Raw genomic sequence first — 17,565 nt, 5'->3', positions numbered from 1 at the left:
CCCCTTCAATTTCTGATAGAGAGCTGAGTCCTTCCTTCTTTTCTTCCTTCCACAAAGTACTTTTCTTCCAAAGGCAGTGTAATGCAGAGGTTAAGAGCAAAGACTTTGGATCCACCAATTTACTCTCTGTGAACTTGGTTCCTAACCCAAATGCTCAGTGCCTCAGTGTCCTGACCCATAAAATGGGGAGAAGTGTATTCGGCGTTGTTACGAGGATTACATCAGATACCAGATGTAAAGCGCTTAGAATAGTGTTTGATGCGTAGGAAGCGCTGAATAAATGTTGGCTTGCATTTGATTCCTGCTGGCGGTCTGTTCGCTAGGGTAACACTCCAGGACAGACACCCGTCCGCGCAGCTGCCCATGCGGAGCTGTGGAGGATGCGGCCCAGCCCCTCCCGCGCCAGGCCCGGGAGAGGGGAGGGCGGTCATGTGATTGAGTCAAGATGGCGTCGTCCAGCTCCTTGTGGCTCTTGGCTCTCGCTTTCCTGCCGGTGTCCTGCGCTTCCCTGGCACTGGGGCATCTTGACCCGCCGGCCCCGCTGCCTCTGGTGATCTGGCATGGGATGGGTAAGTGAAGGAAGGAGGAGAAGAGAGTCAAAAGGTTTTGGCGACTCTTTCCCTCTCCCAACCGGTGTTCGCGTCTGCAAAGTGCAAGTGTGGTGGGCGAGGACCGTGGTCACACAGCACCCGGCTGTCCCCACGGTTTAGGATTTGGGGGTTACTCTGCATTGGAAAGGGAGATGCGGAAGGAGCTGTCTTTTGGTGAGCGCTCACAGAGGGCTGTGCACTGCGGTAGGGTTTTACGTGGTGTCCTGGTTTAATCCCCATGGCAGTGGCGTCAGGGTGCAGCATCAGACACTTGCTCGGGGAAGGCTGGGCTGTGGCTGCATGACCGGGGCATCCATCCTTTTGTTCATTCACACATTGAAGAGATTTGTTAGGCACCAGTAGTTCATTTATACATTTGACACATAGTTATTGAATACCTACTGGATGCTGAGGATACAGCAGTGAACGAAATAGACTAAATTCTTTGCTCTTTTAGAACTTTCCAGTGGGAGAGACAGACTATAATATAATATAATAATATGATGTAATATAATATGTCAAATGGTGATATGTGCAATGGAGAAAAATAAAGCAGAGAGGGGGATAGAGACTGCAAGTGGGGGCTTGCAGTTTTATAGAGCAAGGTCAGGAAAGGATTCACTGAGAAAATGACACCTGAGCAAAGACCTGAAGTTGATGAGGGAAGATGCTATGTGAATATCTGGTGGAAGGAACAGCAAAGGCAAAGGCCATGAGGCAGAAGTATGTCAGGTATGCTGGTATGTTCAAGGAACAGCATTCATGTCATTGTAGCTGGAAGAAAATAGGTGTTTAGTGAGCAAGAAGGAAATAGGTGTTTAGTTCAGGGATGGGAGGGGGATGTGGGTGGCCTGCTGATGTTGTTGGGCCTACTAAGGCTACTGTAGGAACTTTGGCTAAAATGAGATGGGAAGTTCTCGTGGGTTTTGAGCAGATGAGTGACATGATCTGATTTGCACTTTAAAAGCACTCTAGGGCTTCCCTGGTGGCGCAGTGGTTGAGAATCTGCCTGCCAATGCAGGGGACACGAGTTCGTGCCCTGGTCTGGGAAGATCCCACATGCCGCGGAGCAACTGGGCCCGTGAGCCACAATTACTGAGCCTGCGTGTCTGGAGCCTGTGCTCCGCAGCAAGAGAGGCCGCGATAGTGAGAGGCCCGCGCACCGCGATGAAGAGTGGCCCCCGCTTGCTGCAACTAGGGAAAGCCCTCGCAGAGAAACGAAGACCCAACACAGCCATAAACAATAAATAAATTAATTAAAAAAAAAAAAAAAAAAAAAGCACTCTAGTTGCTATATGGAGAATAGATTGTAGGGGGTTGTGGACCTTTGCAAGGAGAAAAGTTAGGAAGCTTTTGCAGTAATCTAAACAAGAGGTGATGGTGGCTTGAAACAGTTTAGTAATAGAGGAGATGTTGAGAAGTGGTCAAAGTTTGGATATAGTTTGAAGATGGAACCAATGGGATTTGCTAACAGGTTAGATGTGGGATGAGAAAGGAGTCAAGGATGATTCCACGGGTTTTGGCCTGGACAGTGAGAAGGATGACATTGTCATTTTACCAAAATGGGGAAGCCTGTAGGGTGAGCAAATTTGGGATGAAAACCAAGAGTCTGCTTTTGGGACTCTTGAGATGTTTGTTACACATCCAGGAGATGTAGAGGCATTTGGAGTGTGGAGTCCAAGACAGATACAGGCTGGAGATTAAAGTTGGGAGCCTTTGGCATATGGCTGGTATTGAAAGCCATGGAACTGGGAGAGATCACCTAGGGAGTGAGTGTACACAGAGGAGGGAAGAGGTCTAAAGACTGAGACCTGAGGCAGTCCCAGCATTTGGAGGTTGAGGAGATGGGGAGGAATTAGCAAAGGAGACAGTGATGGAATGACTAGGGAGGCAGTAGAGTCAGGAGAGGGCAGAGTCCTGGAAGCCACATGAAAATGTTTCAAGAGGAAGGGAGTAAAAAACTGTGAGATGTTGATGACAGGTCAAATAAGATGAGGGCTGAGAATTGGTTATTGGATTTAGGAATAGGAGGATCACTAATGACCTTGACAAAAGCACTTTTAGGGGAGTGGTGAGAGTGAGAGCCTTTTTGAAATGGCTTAAAGAAAAACGTTCAGAGAGGAATTAGAGTCAATAAATAGAGACAGTTCTTTCAAGGCTCTGTGCCAGGGCCTGGGGCTACTACAGTGGAGTTAAAGGAGAACAGGGGAGCTCCGTGCCCTCCCAGAGCACAGTCACTCTGTATGGGAGGCAGTTAAGTAACCCACGATTATAGTTCAGTGCAAGAAATCAAAGATGCTTGAGGCCTTTTCCTTCTTTAAAAACAAATTCTTAAGCTTATTCTCAGGTTGAAAATGGGATGATTAAGTTCAAAATGGAAAATGATCTCAGCCCAGTTCTCCCACTCAGCGGCCACTTTGCTTCCTATTCTTAGTTCTGGTTCCTTGAAACAGGAAAAAAAAAAAAAGCAAAATGTAAGTTCAAGGCCAGCACTTACATGAAGGCAAGAGTTAGCACCTCCTTAAATTTTGTGTCCTAGTCACTTTACTTGTCTTACTGTAGTCCTGGCCCTGAAGAGAAATCAGATTCCAAAGTGCTTTTGAGTCTATTAACCCCAAATGTTCTAGATGATAAGGGAATCTGCACCCCTGCTTATTTTCAGTTGTGAATTTGGTGTCCCCATTATATTGTGTGGGCTTTTGAAGTTTGTTATTACCTGATAAACATGAGCTGAGCAAAAAATGTTGTTCTCTCTTTTTGTTGTTGCTGAGGTGAAATTCATATAACATACAATTAACCATGTTAAAGTATACAATTCAGTGACATTTAGTGTATTCACGTTGTGCAATCACCACTTCTCTCTAGTTTCAAAACTTTTTCATCACCCCAGAAAATACCTGTACCCATTAAGGAATCACTCTTCAGCCCCCACTTCCCATCATCCCCAGGAAATGTTCAGTCTGCTTTCTGTTTCAATGGATTTGCCTATTCTGGATGTATCATATAAAAGGAATTATACAATATGTTACCTTTTGTCTCTGGCTTATTTCACTTATAATAATGTTTTCGAGGTTCATCCACATTGTAGCATGTGTCAATACTTTGTTCCTTTTTATGGTGGAATAATATTTTATTGTATATATGTACCACAATTGTTTATCCAATCATCCATTGATGGACATTTGGGTGTTTTCCACCTTTTAGCTATTACAAATAATGCTGCTTTAAATATTGTTCTACAAACCTCTGTAGGGACATACGTTTTCACTTCTCTTGGGTATGTATCCAGAAGTGAAATTGATGTGTCATATGGTCATTGTATGTTTAAATTTTTGAGGAACCATCAAATTGTTTTCATGGTGGCTGCACCATGTTACATTTCCACCAGCAATGTAAAGGGTTCCTATTTCTCCCTATCTTTGCCAACACTTGTTATTTTCCATTTTTAAATGAATTAATTTTTTAAAAAATTAAAGCCATCTTAGTAGTTGTGCAGTGGTATCTCATTGTGATTTTGATTTGCATTTCCTTAATGACCACTGATGTTGAACATATTTTCATGTGCTTGTTGGCCATTTGTATATCTTCTTTGGAGAGATGTCTGTTCATATCCTTTTCCCATTTCAATTAGATTGTCTTCTTGTTGTGGAGTTGTAGAGTTCTTTGTATATTCCAGACATTAAACCCTTATCAAGTATATGTTTTGCAAATATTTTCTCCCATTCTGTATGTTGTCTTTTCACATTTTCATTAATGCCTTTAAAGCACAGAAGTTTTTTTAAAAAAATAATGTTTTTTTTACTCATGATTAAATTAATTATTGCCTTTGTTGTCTAGGAGACAGCTGTTGTAATCCCTTAAGCATGGGCGCTATTAAAAAAATGGTCGAGAAGAAAATACCTGGAATTTACGTCTTGTCTTTAGAGATTGGGAAGACCCTGGTAGAGGTGAGGCCCCTCACGGCTCTGTTCCTTTGAAGGTTTGCTGACTGATTTCATAGAATATATTATTAAGATGCTTAACCTTGTATTTTTAGCAGCAGATCATACATGATACTTTAGTTCTTGAGTGGCTTCTGTGAGGGTACCAACCTAAACAAGTTTGCTCTTAGAGAAGGTGCCAGTGATAGTTTTCAGCCCCATCCTTTCACTTCTCATGGCTCTTCTTTTAGGATGTGGAGAACAGCTTCTTTTTGAATGTCAACTCCCAAGTAACAACGGTGTGTCAGATTCTTGCTAAGGATCCTAAATTGCAGCAAGGCTACAATGCTATGGGATTCTCCCAGGGAGGCCAATTTCTGTAAGTCCCTTTTTGTTATATCACTTACATGGAACTGATTTTTTTTCCTTTGATTCAGATAGATCTACCCATTCAGTTCTTTTGGAATCTTCACCTATTTTGGAAGGGAAACTCTTCTAAAATATCCCCATGGAAGAAGTTCTATGGAGCTTAATTTATTTTCTGTGAAGGAGTAAAGATTTGTTTGGCGGTATCAGAGGAAAGTCCTGAAACTTTGTGATTTTGGGGAGCCACAGAGGATTAAGTAGCTTAATCTGGGAAGTTAATTGCTGATGATACATTTCCATCTGACAGTTGGAACTGATAATCCTTTTTTTTCTCCAGGAGGGCAGTGGTTCAGAGATGCCCATCACCTCCTATGATCAATCTCATATCAGTTGGGGGACAACATCAAGGTAACTTTGTCCCCTTTGCCTAAAAAATTCTAGCAGCTCTATTTGTACAAGAAGTCAGCCATCCTTGCAAATATCCTGTTTTTCTAATTTATAACAAATTAGCCAGGAGAGATGATGAAATAGGATTCCAGAGGCCTGGAACACAGGTGAATCATTAGGTTACCACCTACTTCTCTCTAATTTAATTGACATGATTTCATGGAGGTGAGATGGTTGCAGCCACGTAGCAGGTGGTGGCTTAGGAGTTAGGAAAGTCCAACAACCTTTCCTTTTTTTTTCCTTTAAAAAATTTATTTATTTATTTATTTGTTTGTTTTTGGCTGCGTTGGGTCTTCGTTGCTGCGCGTAGGCTTTCTCTAGTTGCGGCGAACAGGGGCTACTCTTCGTTGTGGTGCACAGGCTCCTCATTGCGGTGGCTTCTCTTGTTGCGGAGCACGGGCTCTAGGCGCGTGGGCTTCAGTAGTTGCAGCACGCAGTCTCAGTACTTGTGGCGTGTGGGCTCAGTAGTTGTGGCTCGCAGGCTCAGTAGTTGTGGCACACGGGCTTAGTTGCTCCACGGCATGTGGGATCCTCCCAGACCAGGGCTCTAACCCGTGTCCCCTGTGCTGACATGCGGATTCTTAACTACCGTGCCACCAGGGAAGTCCCCCAACAACCTTTCCTGTTTTCTGACATGGGTGATGTCCTACTGAATTTAGACTTAGGCAAAGAGTAGTGTCTAGGCTTTTTGTTAATTTTATAATTAACAGTAGAGATTAAATCTTTCAAAAAACAACAGGTTTGCTATTTAGACAGAATTATTTACTTTTGGGGGAAGATGTGTCTTTGGGATAGAACGTTATCTCTGTTCTGATGGATATAGCTGTTAGCTGGTAGGGTGTAGGGACAGACGGATTCTCCTTATAATCAGGAAACTGGCTTCACCCAATTAACAGTTACTGATGGGCAAGTAATTTGGTATCGTAGGTCCGTTTCACAGATGAGGAAAACTAAAATAAGACTCTGCCCATCTTGTGGGAATTTTTCAGAGGATGAAATGAAATAATAGGTAGGAAAATACTTTTTTAAAATACACGTATTATTTAAATGCAAGTTGGTAGGAACAGCTTTATCATTCATTCATTGATTCTACAAATATTTATTAAAAACCTAGAAACAAGACAGACAAGGTTTCTGCCTTCATGAAACTTCCATTCTAGGGGGGGAGAATAGACATGAAATAGGTAAACAAATAAATACAGATAGTGGTAACTATGATAAAGAAAAAAAAATAGGATAATAGGAAGAATGGTGGTTGTATTGGTGAAAGGTGTGGGCTCTGGAGCCAAACTGCCTGTGTTCATATCCTGGCTCCATCACTTACTGTCTAACCTTGGACAAGGTATCTAACCTCTCTGTTTGAAAGTTTCCTTAAAAAAAGAAAAAAAAAGGGGGCTTCCCTGGTGGCGCAGTGGTTGAGAATCTGCCTGCCAATACAGGGGACACGGGTTCGAGCCCTGGTCTGGGAAGATCCCACATGCCGTGGAGCAACTAGGCCCGTGAGCCACAACTACTGAGCCTGCGCGTCTGGAGCCTGTGCTCTGCAACAAGAGTGGCCACGACAGTGAAAGGCCCGCGCACTGCGATGAAGAGTGGCCCCCGCTCGCCACAACTAGAGAAAGCCCTCGCCCAGAAACGAAGATCCAACACAGCCAAAAATAAATAAATTAATTAATTAATTTAAAAAAAGAAAAAGAAAAAGTCAAGGTAGGCATAAGAATTGAAAAAAAAAAAAAAAAAAGAAAAAGTTTCCTATCTGTAATATGGTGCAAATGATTTCTACTCTACAGGGTGGTTGTGAGGATTAAATTAATTATTGCCAATATATGCTTAGAACTGGTATGTCTGGTACCCCCCAAAATGTTATTAATGAGGATGATGAGGATGCAAGTATAATTGGGGGAGGGGAAGGAACTGGGGTTGGGCACTGCTTGAGTTAGGGCACTCAGATATGACTTCTCTAAACCAAGAGCCAAGAGATGAGAATGAGGCCAGCCATTGAAGCAGTAAGAGAAGTACATACTCCAGAGAGAAGCAGATGCAAAAGTCCTGAGGCAGAAAAGAGTGTGGGAACACCAGGAGGAAGCTGGTTATAGTATTAATTCTCAAAACATTATTTTCTTGAGGAATAAATGAACAAGATCAGGGTCTAGTTCTGGTTTTTGTTTCTTGCAATGCCCTTCACATAGTAGGTATTCAGTACATGACTACTGAAGGCATGGATGTTTGTCTTCTACTACTATAGGTGTTTTTGGACTCCCTCGGTGCCCAGGAGAGAGCTCTCACATCTGTGACTTGATCAGAAAAACACTGAATGCTGGAGCTTACAACAAAGCTATACAGGAACGGTATGTATGGTTAGCTGAAAAGGATACAGAACTGTCACTAATGAAAATATCATACTGACTTTCATGCTAACCGTGATTCTAGGAGTAGTTGCTAGTGATTTTCAAATGAGATATTTATTGTAAATATGTCTATACTACCTGCTTCATTTTATTGTAAACCTAAAACTGCTCTAATATTAATTTAAAGGAAGGGAAGACATTTTTCTATGAAAGAAGAATGTAATTACAACAATATTTTTTTTTTTTTTACTTTTTGGCCATGCCACGAGGCATGTGGGATCTTAGTTCCCCAACCAGGGATTGAACCCTGGTCCCCAGCAGTGGAAGTGCAGAGTCTTAACTGCTGGACCACTAGGGAAGTCCCCACAACAATACATTTTCATCTGTAAAACAAAAAACAAAAAAGCCTTTAGAAAGTAGTAAACCCAAGGAATTGATGTTAATATTTGGAGGACAGATTCTTTGTTGTCAGCAGTGAGGGGTTAGCCTCCTACGTCAGTGTTCTTAGCTACCTGTGTTTGGGTATTTAACAATATACAAAATCACTTTCAGAGTGTGTTCTCCTTCAGTTGTTTCCAAACTTAAATTATACATCAGACCCCCTGGGAAATTCATTAACAATGAATTACAGGGCTCCATCCCTAGAAATTTGAATTCAGTAGGTCTGGAGTATTCTGGGTGATAACTGAGATTTGGGATCAACTAGTATGGTTTTGGTATCTATCCTGTGGGTCTTCCAAGTGTATGATTCTTGTTTGATAGCAGCTCTTCAATACAACACTTCCTTGAAGGCCTGTCCAAGGTACAGCCTTGTGAATGACTGGCCTGTAGAAGAGACCTGCAGCTACCTCTCTTTTCCTTTCCTACCCGTTGGCTGGCTACACGTGTAGCCACAAAGCTGTCTTGGGTCAACAGTGCCACCTGATGGTCAGTGAAGGAAACTAAGAGACTTTATATCTCCACCTCCTACCCACTCAGGCAACTCAAACCACTGCTAAGCTTTACCCCTTCCCTGGTTTGACTAGTCACAGCTTGGTTATTTATGTCCAAATATTCTCTGTTCTCATGGGTATGTATGATCTGTTTAAACTACATTGTTCTTTATTCTTTACTCTTTATTCTTCTATTGCCCAGATGCCTCAGAAAGAATCCACCCTTTTCTTCCTTTGTGTTTCCTTCTTTGGTGAACCAAACACAATTGGAATTATTATTCACTGTAGAGGAGCAGTCAGCTGGGGGGTGGGGGGGACAGTGACACCTAAGTACTGATTAAAAGTGATACATGGATGTGTTTATCTTCACTTCCTTCTTAACCGTTAATAAACTGGTAGCAAAAGAAGAAAAAGTGATAAACCCACAAGGGCAAAGAGAACAGGAGAGGAGAGAAGAGATAATAAAAGACGTCAACATTTCTTTTGAAAGACAGAAAGCAAATTAATGAGTGATAACTGTTTTAGCAGAGCAGAAAATTCTGAAACCTTTATGTCTGTGGAGGGATACACTGACAAGAAGGAACCAGCTTCACTTTTTACAGTCCCAGAAAGACTCAGGAATTAGATGCCTAAGATGCCTTGGAAGGTAGAGTAAGTGCATGGGACTTTTTGTTGAAGATCTATATAAACAATGATCAAACTCCTTAGTTCCCTGAAATGCACGTCCAAGTGACTGCTCCTCCCCCACCCTGACAAGAGAAGCCAAATTTATTTTCTGGAGCAGTTTGACTAAAGAAGTACCAGGGGAATTCCCTGGCGGTCCAGTGGTTAGGACTCCATGCTTCCACTGCAGGGGGCATGGGTTTGATCCCTGGTCAGAGAACTAAGACCCCGCATGCCGTGTCACGTGGCCAAAAAAATTAATTAAAAAAAAAAAGTAGTACCAGATTTTGAGATAACAAGCACCTGACAGTGGCAAGACACCATATTGAAAACCCACCCCGTCCCATTCTGCTCGTAGAATGATAGCAGCCAGGCTTATTACCTGCTAGGCAGAAGTTTGACAGATCCCTCTCTGAAAAAAACTGATTGGTCCCAGAGAAAAGACCTACAGGTTCATGTTTTGGAATCCTTCAACAAGTAAGGACTCCTCCTGACTACCACGTAGTCAAGCCACCAGTAGATAAGCTCTGTTCTTGCATGAAGAACTTTCAGTCAGCTTCTTTAAATATGAACAGTGAGCCAAGGACCCCCAGTCAGACATCTGGGGAAAGCTTCCAAAATGAAAGACCAAAACAAGCAAAAAGTAAAAAGGAACTTGGAAGAAACAGATGGCAATTCAAGGAGCTGAAGAAAACCTTAAAAAAAAAAAAAAAGCCTGTATTATTATCTTCAGAGATAAGAGATCATCCATGACGCTAGAAGAGAATGCAAATAAAACCAATCATCAGAGAGAAAGAGATCCTGGAAGTTAAAAATAAGATAACCAAAACAAAAATGTGATAGCGGTATGGGAATATAAAGTTGAGGAAATTTCTTGGAAATTAGAACAAAATCTCAATGAGGTAGAAAAAAGGGGGGAACAGGTAAAATTAGAGAAGCCATTCAAGAAGTTCAATACCTGCCTGATTGGAGTTTCAAAAAGAGAACAGAGGAAAGAGTGGATTGGAATTATCAAAGAAGTAATATGAGAACACTTCTCAGAACTATGGGACATGAGTTTCCAGATCGAAAGGACTCACCAAGTAGTCAGGGGTGAAAAAAGACCCACATCCAGGTATATTCCCATGAAGTGTCAGAACACTGTGGGTAAAGAGCAGACCCCAGTGAGGCCGCCGACTGACTCTCTGACAGCAAAACTACTAGCTAGAAGGCAGTGGTGCAGTACCTTTGTCTTCTGAGAAAAAATGATTTCCAACGTAGAATTCTCTATTGAACCTGGAAGTAGCAATCAAATGTGAAGGGAAAATAAAGACATCTTCAGACATGTAAAAAGAAGAGACATGGCCTTCCATATTCTCTCTCTAGGGGGTTGTTGGAGAGGCTCAGTGCTACACTGTCCAGCTGTGTGGCCTTGGATGTCCTTGAGCCTGCTTCTCCTCACCTCCAGCATGAGGCTAATGGTGCCTTCCTGCAGGGTTGCTGTGAGGATTAGACCAATGGAGTGTGAAGCCATCAGTGCAGTGCTCAGCTCATAGTGAGTAGGCAGCGTTGGGCTGGTACCACTAGTGGTGCTGTGTTGAAAATATTTATTCAACTTTAGCTTTCTCTTTCCTTTATTTATAAGTATTGCGGTGGTTGTGTTGTCTCTAAGTTTTAGTTGCACTTAAAATATTTTGTTCATAATTTAATCAAGTACTGAACTATTACTGTTTGCCAGGCCCCATTGTAAGTCTTGCAGATACAGTGGAGAATAAGACAATTAGGGTAACATGCTCTTGTAAATAAGACATTTAGGGTAACATACTCTGTTTACTTGGGGAAAGGGGGTCTCCAAGTAAACAGATGCACTAGATAACAGTGCTAAGCCCGTGGCAGAAAGAAACAGGGTGCAGCCATGGGCAGTAATGGAGGAGGTGCCTACTTTGGACAGAACAGTCTTTGAAGAAAAGATATTTAAGCTGGGATCTCAACGACAAGAGGGAGCATAGGAGATGCTAAGGAAAAAGGGATCAGGCAGAGGGAACAGAAGACTCTGGTCCTTTGTCCCTTTGAAGTCTCTTGGTGGCCTGTGCACAGGGGCATGCCCCGGGAGTGCTGACCGAAGTGCAGCTTGGTCACCTTTCTTTCTTTTTCTCCCACAGCCTGGTGCAAGCAGAATACTGGCACGACCCCATAAAGGAGGACATATACCGCAACCACAGCATCTTCTTGGCAGATATTAATCAGGAGAGAGTAAGCACCCAACCCAGGCTACCATAGATGTGCATTCATTTTCCTGTTTAGGGCATTATAAACAGATTAGCAGTGACCGTTTATTCATAATATCCTAGGCAGAATCCAGGAAACAAGAAGTTCTGTTTTTTGGGAGGCGGTGCTTATGAGATTCCGTTCCTTTTAGGGAGGCTGAAATTCATGTGGCTTTCTTCCTGTAGGTTCTTCCTCTTTCCTAGTGTTGAAGCAGCAGGGTGAGCTCAGTAGGTGCTGGCTGGCTTACATGGAACTTCAGCTGCTGCCTTACTGAGGGAAGCCTTTCTAGTGGATCCTTTTTGGGTCATATTTTCTCAGAAGAGTAATTAGAAGAGAGACTGCAGAGGGGGCTGAGTGTGTCCCAAAGCTGAGCATGCTTTGGGAGGTTCTGGTAAACTAGATGGCTCAATTTATATTGGGCTTATCTGGAGGTTTAAAGCAAACAAAAACAGAATTTGAAGGGGGGCGGTGGGAATAGAATAGTATAGCAGAACCACTCAGAGTTTGTAGTTTCTTATTTTGCCTTGGTTTTCTCTGGCTAGAAGCCTTTAACCTATGTGATGGAGGCCTTTGGAGTGCAGTGACGGATTCATGGTGGCACCAGTATGCCATGGTTGGTGGGAGCATTGTCAGTCAGATACGATGGTAAGAAAAGGCTGTACCTGGTATATTCTGGGAAGGAAGCTAGAAAAGCAGCCCATACCATGGAGAAGAAACATGGTGGTCCAGGGTCAGGGAGACCAGAGCACTGAAAGGTTTTAATTCCCCAGCTATAACCTGATGGTGGTGTCCCTGAGGTGCTTACTGTTCGCCTTTTCTCCAGGGTGTCAATGAGTCCTACAAGAAAAACCTGATGGCCTTGAAGAAGTTTGTGATGGTGAAATTCCTCAATGATTCCATTGTGGACCCCGTGGATTCTGAGGTGAGATGCTGCTTAGGCCACAACATGCCAGGAGACCATCAGAGTAAATGGCATTAAAACACAGCTGCATGACTTCCCTGGTGGTCCAGTGGTTAAGAATCCGCCTTGCAATGCAAGGGACGTGGGTTTGATCCCTAGTCGGGGAACTAAGATCCCACATGCCACAGGGCAACTAAACCCGCATACCGCAACTACTGAGCCCATGCGCCCTGGAGCCCACATGCCACAACTAGAGAAACCTGCACACCGCAACTAGAGAGAAGCCCGCAATGAAGAGCCCGCGCACCACAACAAAGTCCGAGTGCAGCTGAACTAAAAAAAGACAAGAAACAAACAAATGAAATGAGCTGCCTGCTGGGAAAAACTGTCAGTCCCTTTCACCCACCTTTGTGTAGAGCAGGGGTTCTGAGGTCTATAAACGGGACACTGAGGGTTGTAGCCCCCCAACCACCCAAAATTGTGTGCAAGCTTAGTTGACCCTTGAAAAACGTGGGGATTAGGGACGCTGACCCTTCGCACAGTCAAAAATCTACATATAACTTATAGTTGGCCCTCAGCATCCACAGTATTGGAAAAAAATCCACTTATAAGTGGACCAGAGCAGTTCAAACCCATGTTGTTCAAGGGTCAACTGTAGTTGCATCCTCTGAGGAAGGGTCTATAATTTTTATCAGATTTTCAGAGATCCGTGATCCAAAAAAGGTTCGGAACTATGAGTCCAAAGTCTATAAATTCCTGAGGTTCACATTCAAGGTCTGCCTTGACCTGGCTTCGACCTGTCTTTCCAACCTAATCTTAACTTCATGACCACTTCATATCCTCTCTGATCAAGCCATACTGTACTACTTGAAACGACCCGGGCCTGGCATGTGCTTTTTCTTTTGTGTGTCTTTGTTCCTTTGTTCATGCTTTTCAGTCTCTAAAACGCCCTTCTGTGGGCTTCTCCGCCTGACAAGTTCCTATTCAGCTGTCAAGGCCAATCTCAAGTGTCACTTCCTCCATCCAGGATGCCACCCCTCTTCCAAGCAGAATTTGCTACCACCCACCTGCTTTGTTTTTGGTCGCGCCGCACAGCATGCGTGATCTTAGTTCTCAGACTAGGGATCGAACCCACACCCCCTGCAGTGGAAGCGCAGAGTCCTAACCACTGCACCGCCAGGGAATTGCCTTTGCTCCCTCTTTTAAAGAATCATCAGCCTCTGTTCTATCAGCATTCATCACATTGTGTCAGAGCACCAGAGACTAGCAAACTACACCTGTGGGCCAAATCCAGCCTGCCGCATGCATTTGTATGGCCCACAAACTAAAAATGGTTTTTATATTTGTAAATGGTAGAAAAAAGTCAAAAGAATATTTGATGATGTGAAAATTATGTGAAATTCAAATGTCAATGTCTATAAATAAAGTTTCATTAGAATGCAGCCATATTCATTTCAGAAACATTGCCTGTGGCAGCTTTTGCATTACAATGGCAGCATTTAGTAGCTGCAACCACGTGGCCCTTAAAGCCTAAAATATTTTGTATCTGGTCTTTATGGAAGTTTCCTGACCCCCATGCTGAACAATTAGTTGTTTCTGTGCATTGGACTAGAGCTTCTTGAAAACAGGGACTGTATACATATTCATCTTTGAATGTTTAGACTTCAGCACAAGGATTTTCACAGAGTAGGTGCTCAATAATTGTAGGAAGCAGTTCCAACTCCCAATTCTGGGGAGTTGGAAAGCTCTTTGGAATGATTAACTCATACCTCAGGACCCACCCTTAAGAAGAGATGACTCGAGACACGCTGTTTTCCCTCCTTGCTGCAGTGTTAGGGTGTTCAGTTTGTTGGTAGTCTTAGCTACTAGCCAGTCTTAAACCAGTTTGGCAGTACGCGCCATGTGTCTGATCTGACCTCATTTCTTCCTTCTCTCCTGCAGTGGTTTGGATTTTACAGAAGCGGCCAAGCCAAGGAAACCATTCCCTTACAGGAGAGCACCCTGTACACACAGGTAACTGGGGAAGAGAGGCGCAGTCCTTTTCAGCTCCTGCTTCCGGAAGCTGCTAGGTGCTTTGGTGACAGACCTTGTCTTGTACACCCCAGCACAGCAGGTGCTCGAGGCGTCTGACTTGTGTCTGATGTGGGCGAGGCTTGTTAGGCTGTTGATTGTTGCACTAGCTTATCAGGCATTGGTTTACCGAAGCCTACATCCTGAAGGTTGAAGGACCTGTACGGCATATGTTTTCAGGCATGTACAAGGGACACATCATCTCTGACTCCTTCCTTCTGATAACAAGGTTTAGAACCGGCTTCCTTTGCTGAGGCGTAGTCCACTACAAATCCAAGAAGCCCCCACGCGTGACAGAAACACACTTCCAAACTAATCCTTACTTTAAAACAATAGATGCGCAAGTCCTGTTTTTTTTTTTTTTTTTTTTAAAGGAGGTTTGGATTTTTTTTTTTTTAATTTTATTTATTTATTTATTTATTTATGGCTGTGTTGGGTCTTTGTTTCTGTGCGAGGGCTTTCTCTAGTTGCGGCAAGTGGGGGCCACTCCTCATCGCGGTGCGCAGGCCTCTCACTATCGCGCCTCTCTGGCTGCGGAGCACAGGCTCCAGACGCACAGGCTCAGCAATTGTGGCTCACGGGCCTAGTTGCTCCGTGGCATGTGGGATCTTCCCAGACCAGGCCTCGAACCCGTGTCCCCTGCATTGGCAGGCAGATTCTCAACCACTGCGCCACCAGGGAAGCCCAAGTCCTGTTTTTAAATCAGGCACTGACACGGGGAACTCCTGCAGGAGACTGAGAGGAACAGAGCTGTGAATTTTGTTCAGCAGTAGGTCCTGTTTCTCAAGCAGAGGTGGCAGCATTTCACCACCTCCAGTTCTGAGGCCTTCCGTACTCTAAGGCTTTTATCTTGGGAGATACTCTCCCCAAAATGCAGAAGTGTTACATCTGAACCACTTGCCTTCTTTCTATTCAGATTCCTCCAAGTAATTTCAGAGGCCAGTTGTCATCTCTTGGCTTTTCTCCTGCATCTGGTGCCCCATCTTGGGTGAGGTAAAAGGACAGGGAAGCTAGGATCTGTTAAGAGTTTTGGATATTACAACTAAGAACTTGTCATGAAACTCAAACTGATGGTAGCTACAGCAGAAGCAACATTCTGGCACCATCATAACTGCTCATCTTCCCACCCATACTTGTTCTTCAGCACCCCAGCTGTGGGTCATGACATGTTCAGCTGCAGGATATGAAAGTGTCTGAGTTTTGTTATCTAAGGGTTGGATCTGTTGTTAAGTTATCTAGCTAATGTTCTCCTGTCTTTGGCTCAGTCCCACTTAACTTGACATTTTGAGGCAGTTTTGTCCATGGCTTGCCCACTCATAGGTGGTCCTCCAGAAGCTTTGGGAAACTTTTCAGAAAGCAGAATATAAAACTGTATAGAATAACCTCAATTGCACATACGTTTTTAATGCTTAGGGAAAAAACTGGAGGCAAGTATCCTTTTTGGCATTTTCAACAATACACCTAAACTTTAATACTCAAAAGAGAAAAGACTGCATTTTGAGAATATATCTCAAGTTAACTTTCTTTACGATTTCACTGTGAAGCTTTTCATTAAGCCTGTTGATTAATTATGGCCTTTCTCTCTGCAGGACCGCCTGGGGCTAAAGGCAATGGACAACGCAGGACAGCTGGTGTTCCTGGCTCTCGAAGGGGACCATCTTCAACTGTCTGAAGCATGGTTTTATGCCCACATCATACCCTTCCTTGAGTGAAACCCTTGTAGTTTGCACCAGAGCTCAGGGAACCCCTCACACTTCCAAACCAGTTCCCTCCATGCCCAAGCCTGAGCTCAGATCCAGCTAGAAACTAATCCTTCTCTTGTCACTGTCTAACATGCCCTGCTTGGAAAGATCCAAGATAGGAATCTTATCCATTGCCTCATCCTATCAGCATATGGTGTTGAATGCAAGTTTAATTAGCTAATAACCATGGAGATTGTTTTACAACCCTTTGATGTGGTCAGACTGTTTTAGGAATCAGGAGTTTGCTGCAGGTCAGTGGCAGAACTGTGCCCAGGCCCGGAAGAGACTAAACAAACTAAACCAATGAGATAGATAGAGTCTAAGGCAGATGCCTTTCTCAGGAAAATCTAGCCACATCTCAAACCAAGAGGCCAGTACCCAGGCCTAAGGTATTCACATAAATGCTTTCTCAGTTGTGCTGGTGGAGATTTGACCAGTGCTTGGAGAAGTATTGCTTGGATGATGTGTCCACATAATTTCTTGAGGCTGTCCTCCTCTCTTTGAGTGTGTTGCTTTCTGTGGTGTCTTAGCTATTATTAGACAAATTTGGGCAGGCCACCATCTTGCCTTGGTAGCACTTTTTTTTGTCTCCTCAGGTAGTGATGAATTTGTTGCTCTGTCACAAAAGGAGGGAAATAGCACCCAATTGGCTTGCTTAAGGGAGGAAGTGTACATATTGCTTAACTTAGATGGGGCGGGGGAGGTTTAAAGAAAAATAGGAGGAGGTAGTTGGTTCTTTCCATTCCATCCTTGAAGAACCTGCCCTTTCTAAATATGACTAGTGGTGTGGATTCTAGAGTCACTCTATTGCTGGCATTAGCAAAGAATGGGAGGAAAAATGCAAAGAGATCAGGCTTTCTAACTTCCATCTCAAAAATTTGAGATTACCGCACACTTCAAACTGCTTCTGATGTGTTCTGTGAAAAAAGGAGTGCTCAAAAAGCTTAGGGAGTATTCCATATCCCTTTTCTCCTCTTGAAGATCAACCCACCTTAGAATATTAAGGACTCTGAGAATTTCTGTTACAGTAAAGAAAACTAACTGTAATCTACCGTTTCCCACGCTATTTGAGCATGGATGTCTTAACCCCCAATCCCTTATCCCATGAAAACCAAGCAACACTTTTTGGAAGATTATTCTGCAGAATGCCAGTTTGCGGAAATGGGTAGCTATACTTGAGGGAAGCACTTTGTTAGTGCTGCAAAGTTTACCCTCTGTGATTCTTCTTTCACCTCTCTCAAGACTTTTCAACTAAGAGGATGAAAGGCAAGAAGTGGGGACGTGTGAAAATAATTTTATGAAGTTGTTTAAAATAAAGAGTAGTTTCTTATCCTTGGTG

At 43.4% G+C, this 17,565-nt stretch overlaps 1 protein-coding gene across 1 annotated transcript; it reads left to right on the top strand.

The window, feature by feature from the left end:
- Positions 1 to 416: 416 nt before the first annotated feature.
- Positions 417 to 17,556, top strand: PPT1 (palmitoyl-protein thioesterase 1). Its single transcript, XM_036831071.1, has 9 exons — positions 417 to 569; positions 4,428 to 4,537; positions 4,762 to 4,889; positions 5,214 to 5,284; positions 7,569 to 7,671; positions 11,408 to 11,498; positions 12,337 to 12,435; positions 14,356 to 14,427; positions 16,074 to 17,556. Exons 1-9 carry the CDS (start codon positions 446 to 448, stop codon positions 16,194 to 16,196), a joined length of 921 nt encoding a protein of 306 aa, XP_036686966.1. The 5' UTR covers positions 417 to 445; the 3' UTR covers positions 16,197 to 17,556.
- Positions 17,557 to 17,565: the final 9 nt, after the last annotated feature.

The sequence above is a fragment of the Balaenoptera musculus genome, chromosome 1, assembly GCF_009873245.2.
Source record: "Balaenoptera musculus isolate JJ_BM4_2016_0621 chromosome 1, mBalMus1.pri.v3, whole genome shotgun sequence".
In the NCBI taxonomy this organism is placed as follows: Eukaryota; Metazoa; Chordata; class Mammalia; order Artiodactyla; family Balaenopteridae; genus Balaenoptera; species Balaenoptera musculus.
The sequence above is the reverse complement of the archived record's forward strand: the minus strand, read 5'-3'. Positions and strand labels throughout refer to the sequence as shown.

Coding starts and splice junctions, on each gene's coding strand:
- PPT1 (XM_036831071.1), top strand. CDS start 446: ATGGCGTCGTCCAGCTCCTTGTGGCTCTTGGCTCTCGCTTTCCTGCCG. Junction 570..4,427: donor GGTGATCTGGCATGGGATGG/GTAAGTGAAGGA, acceptor TTTGTTGTCTAG/GAGACAGCTGTTGTAATCCC. Junction 4,538..4,761: donor TTGGGAAGACCCTGGTAGAG/GTGAGGCCCCTC, acceptor CTCTTCTTTTAG/GATGTGGAGAACAGCTTCTT.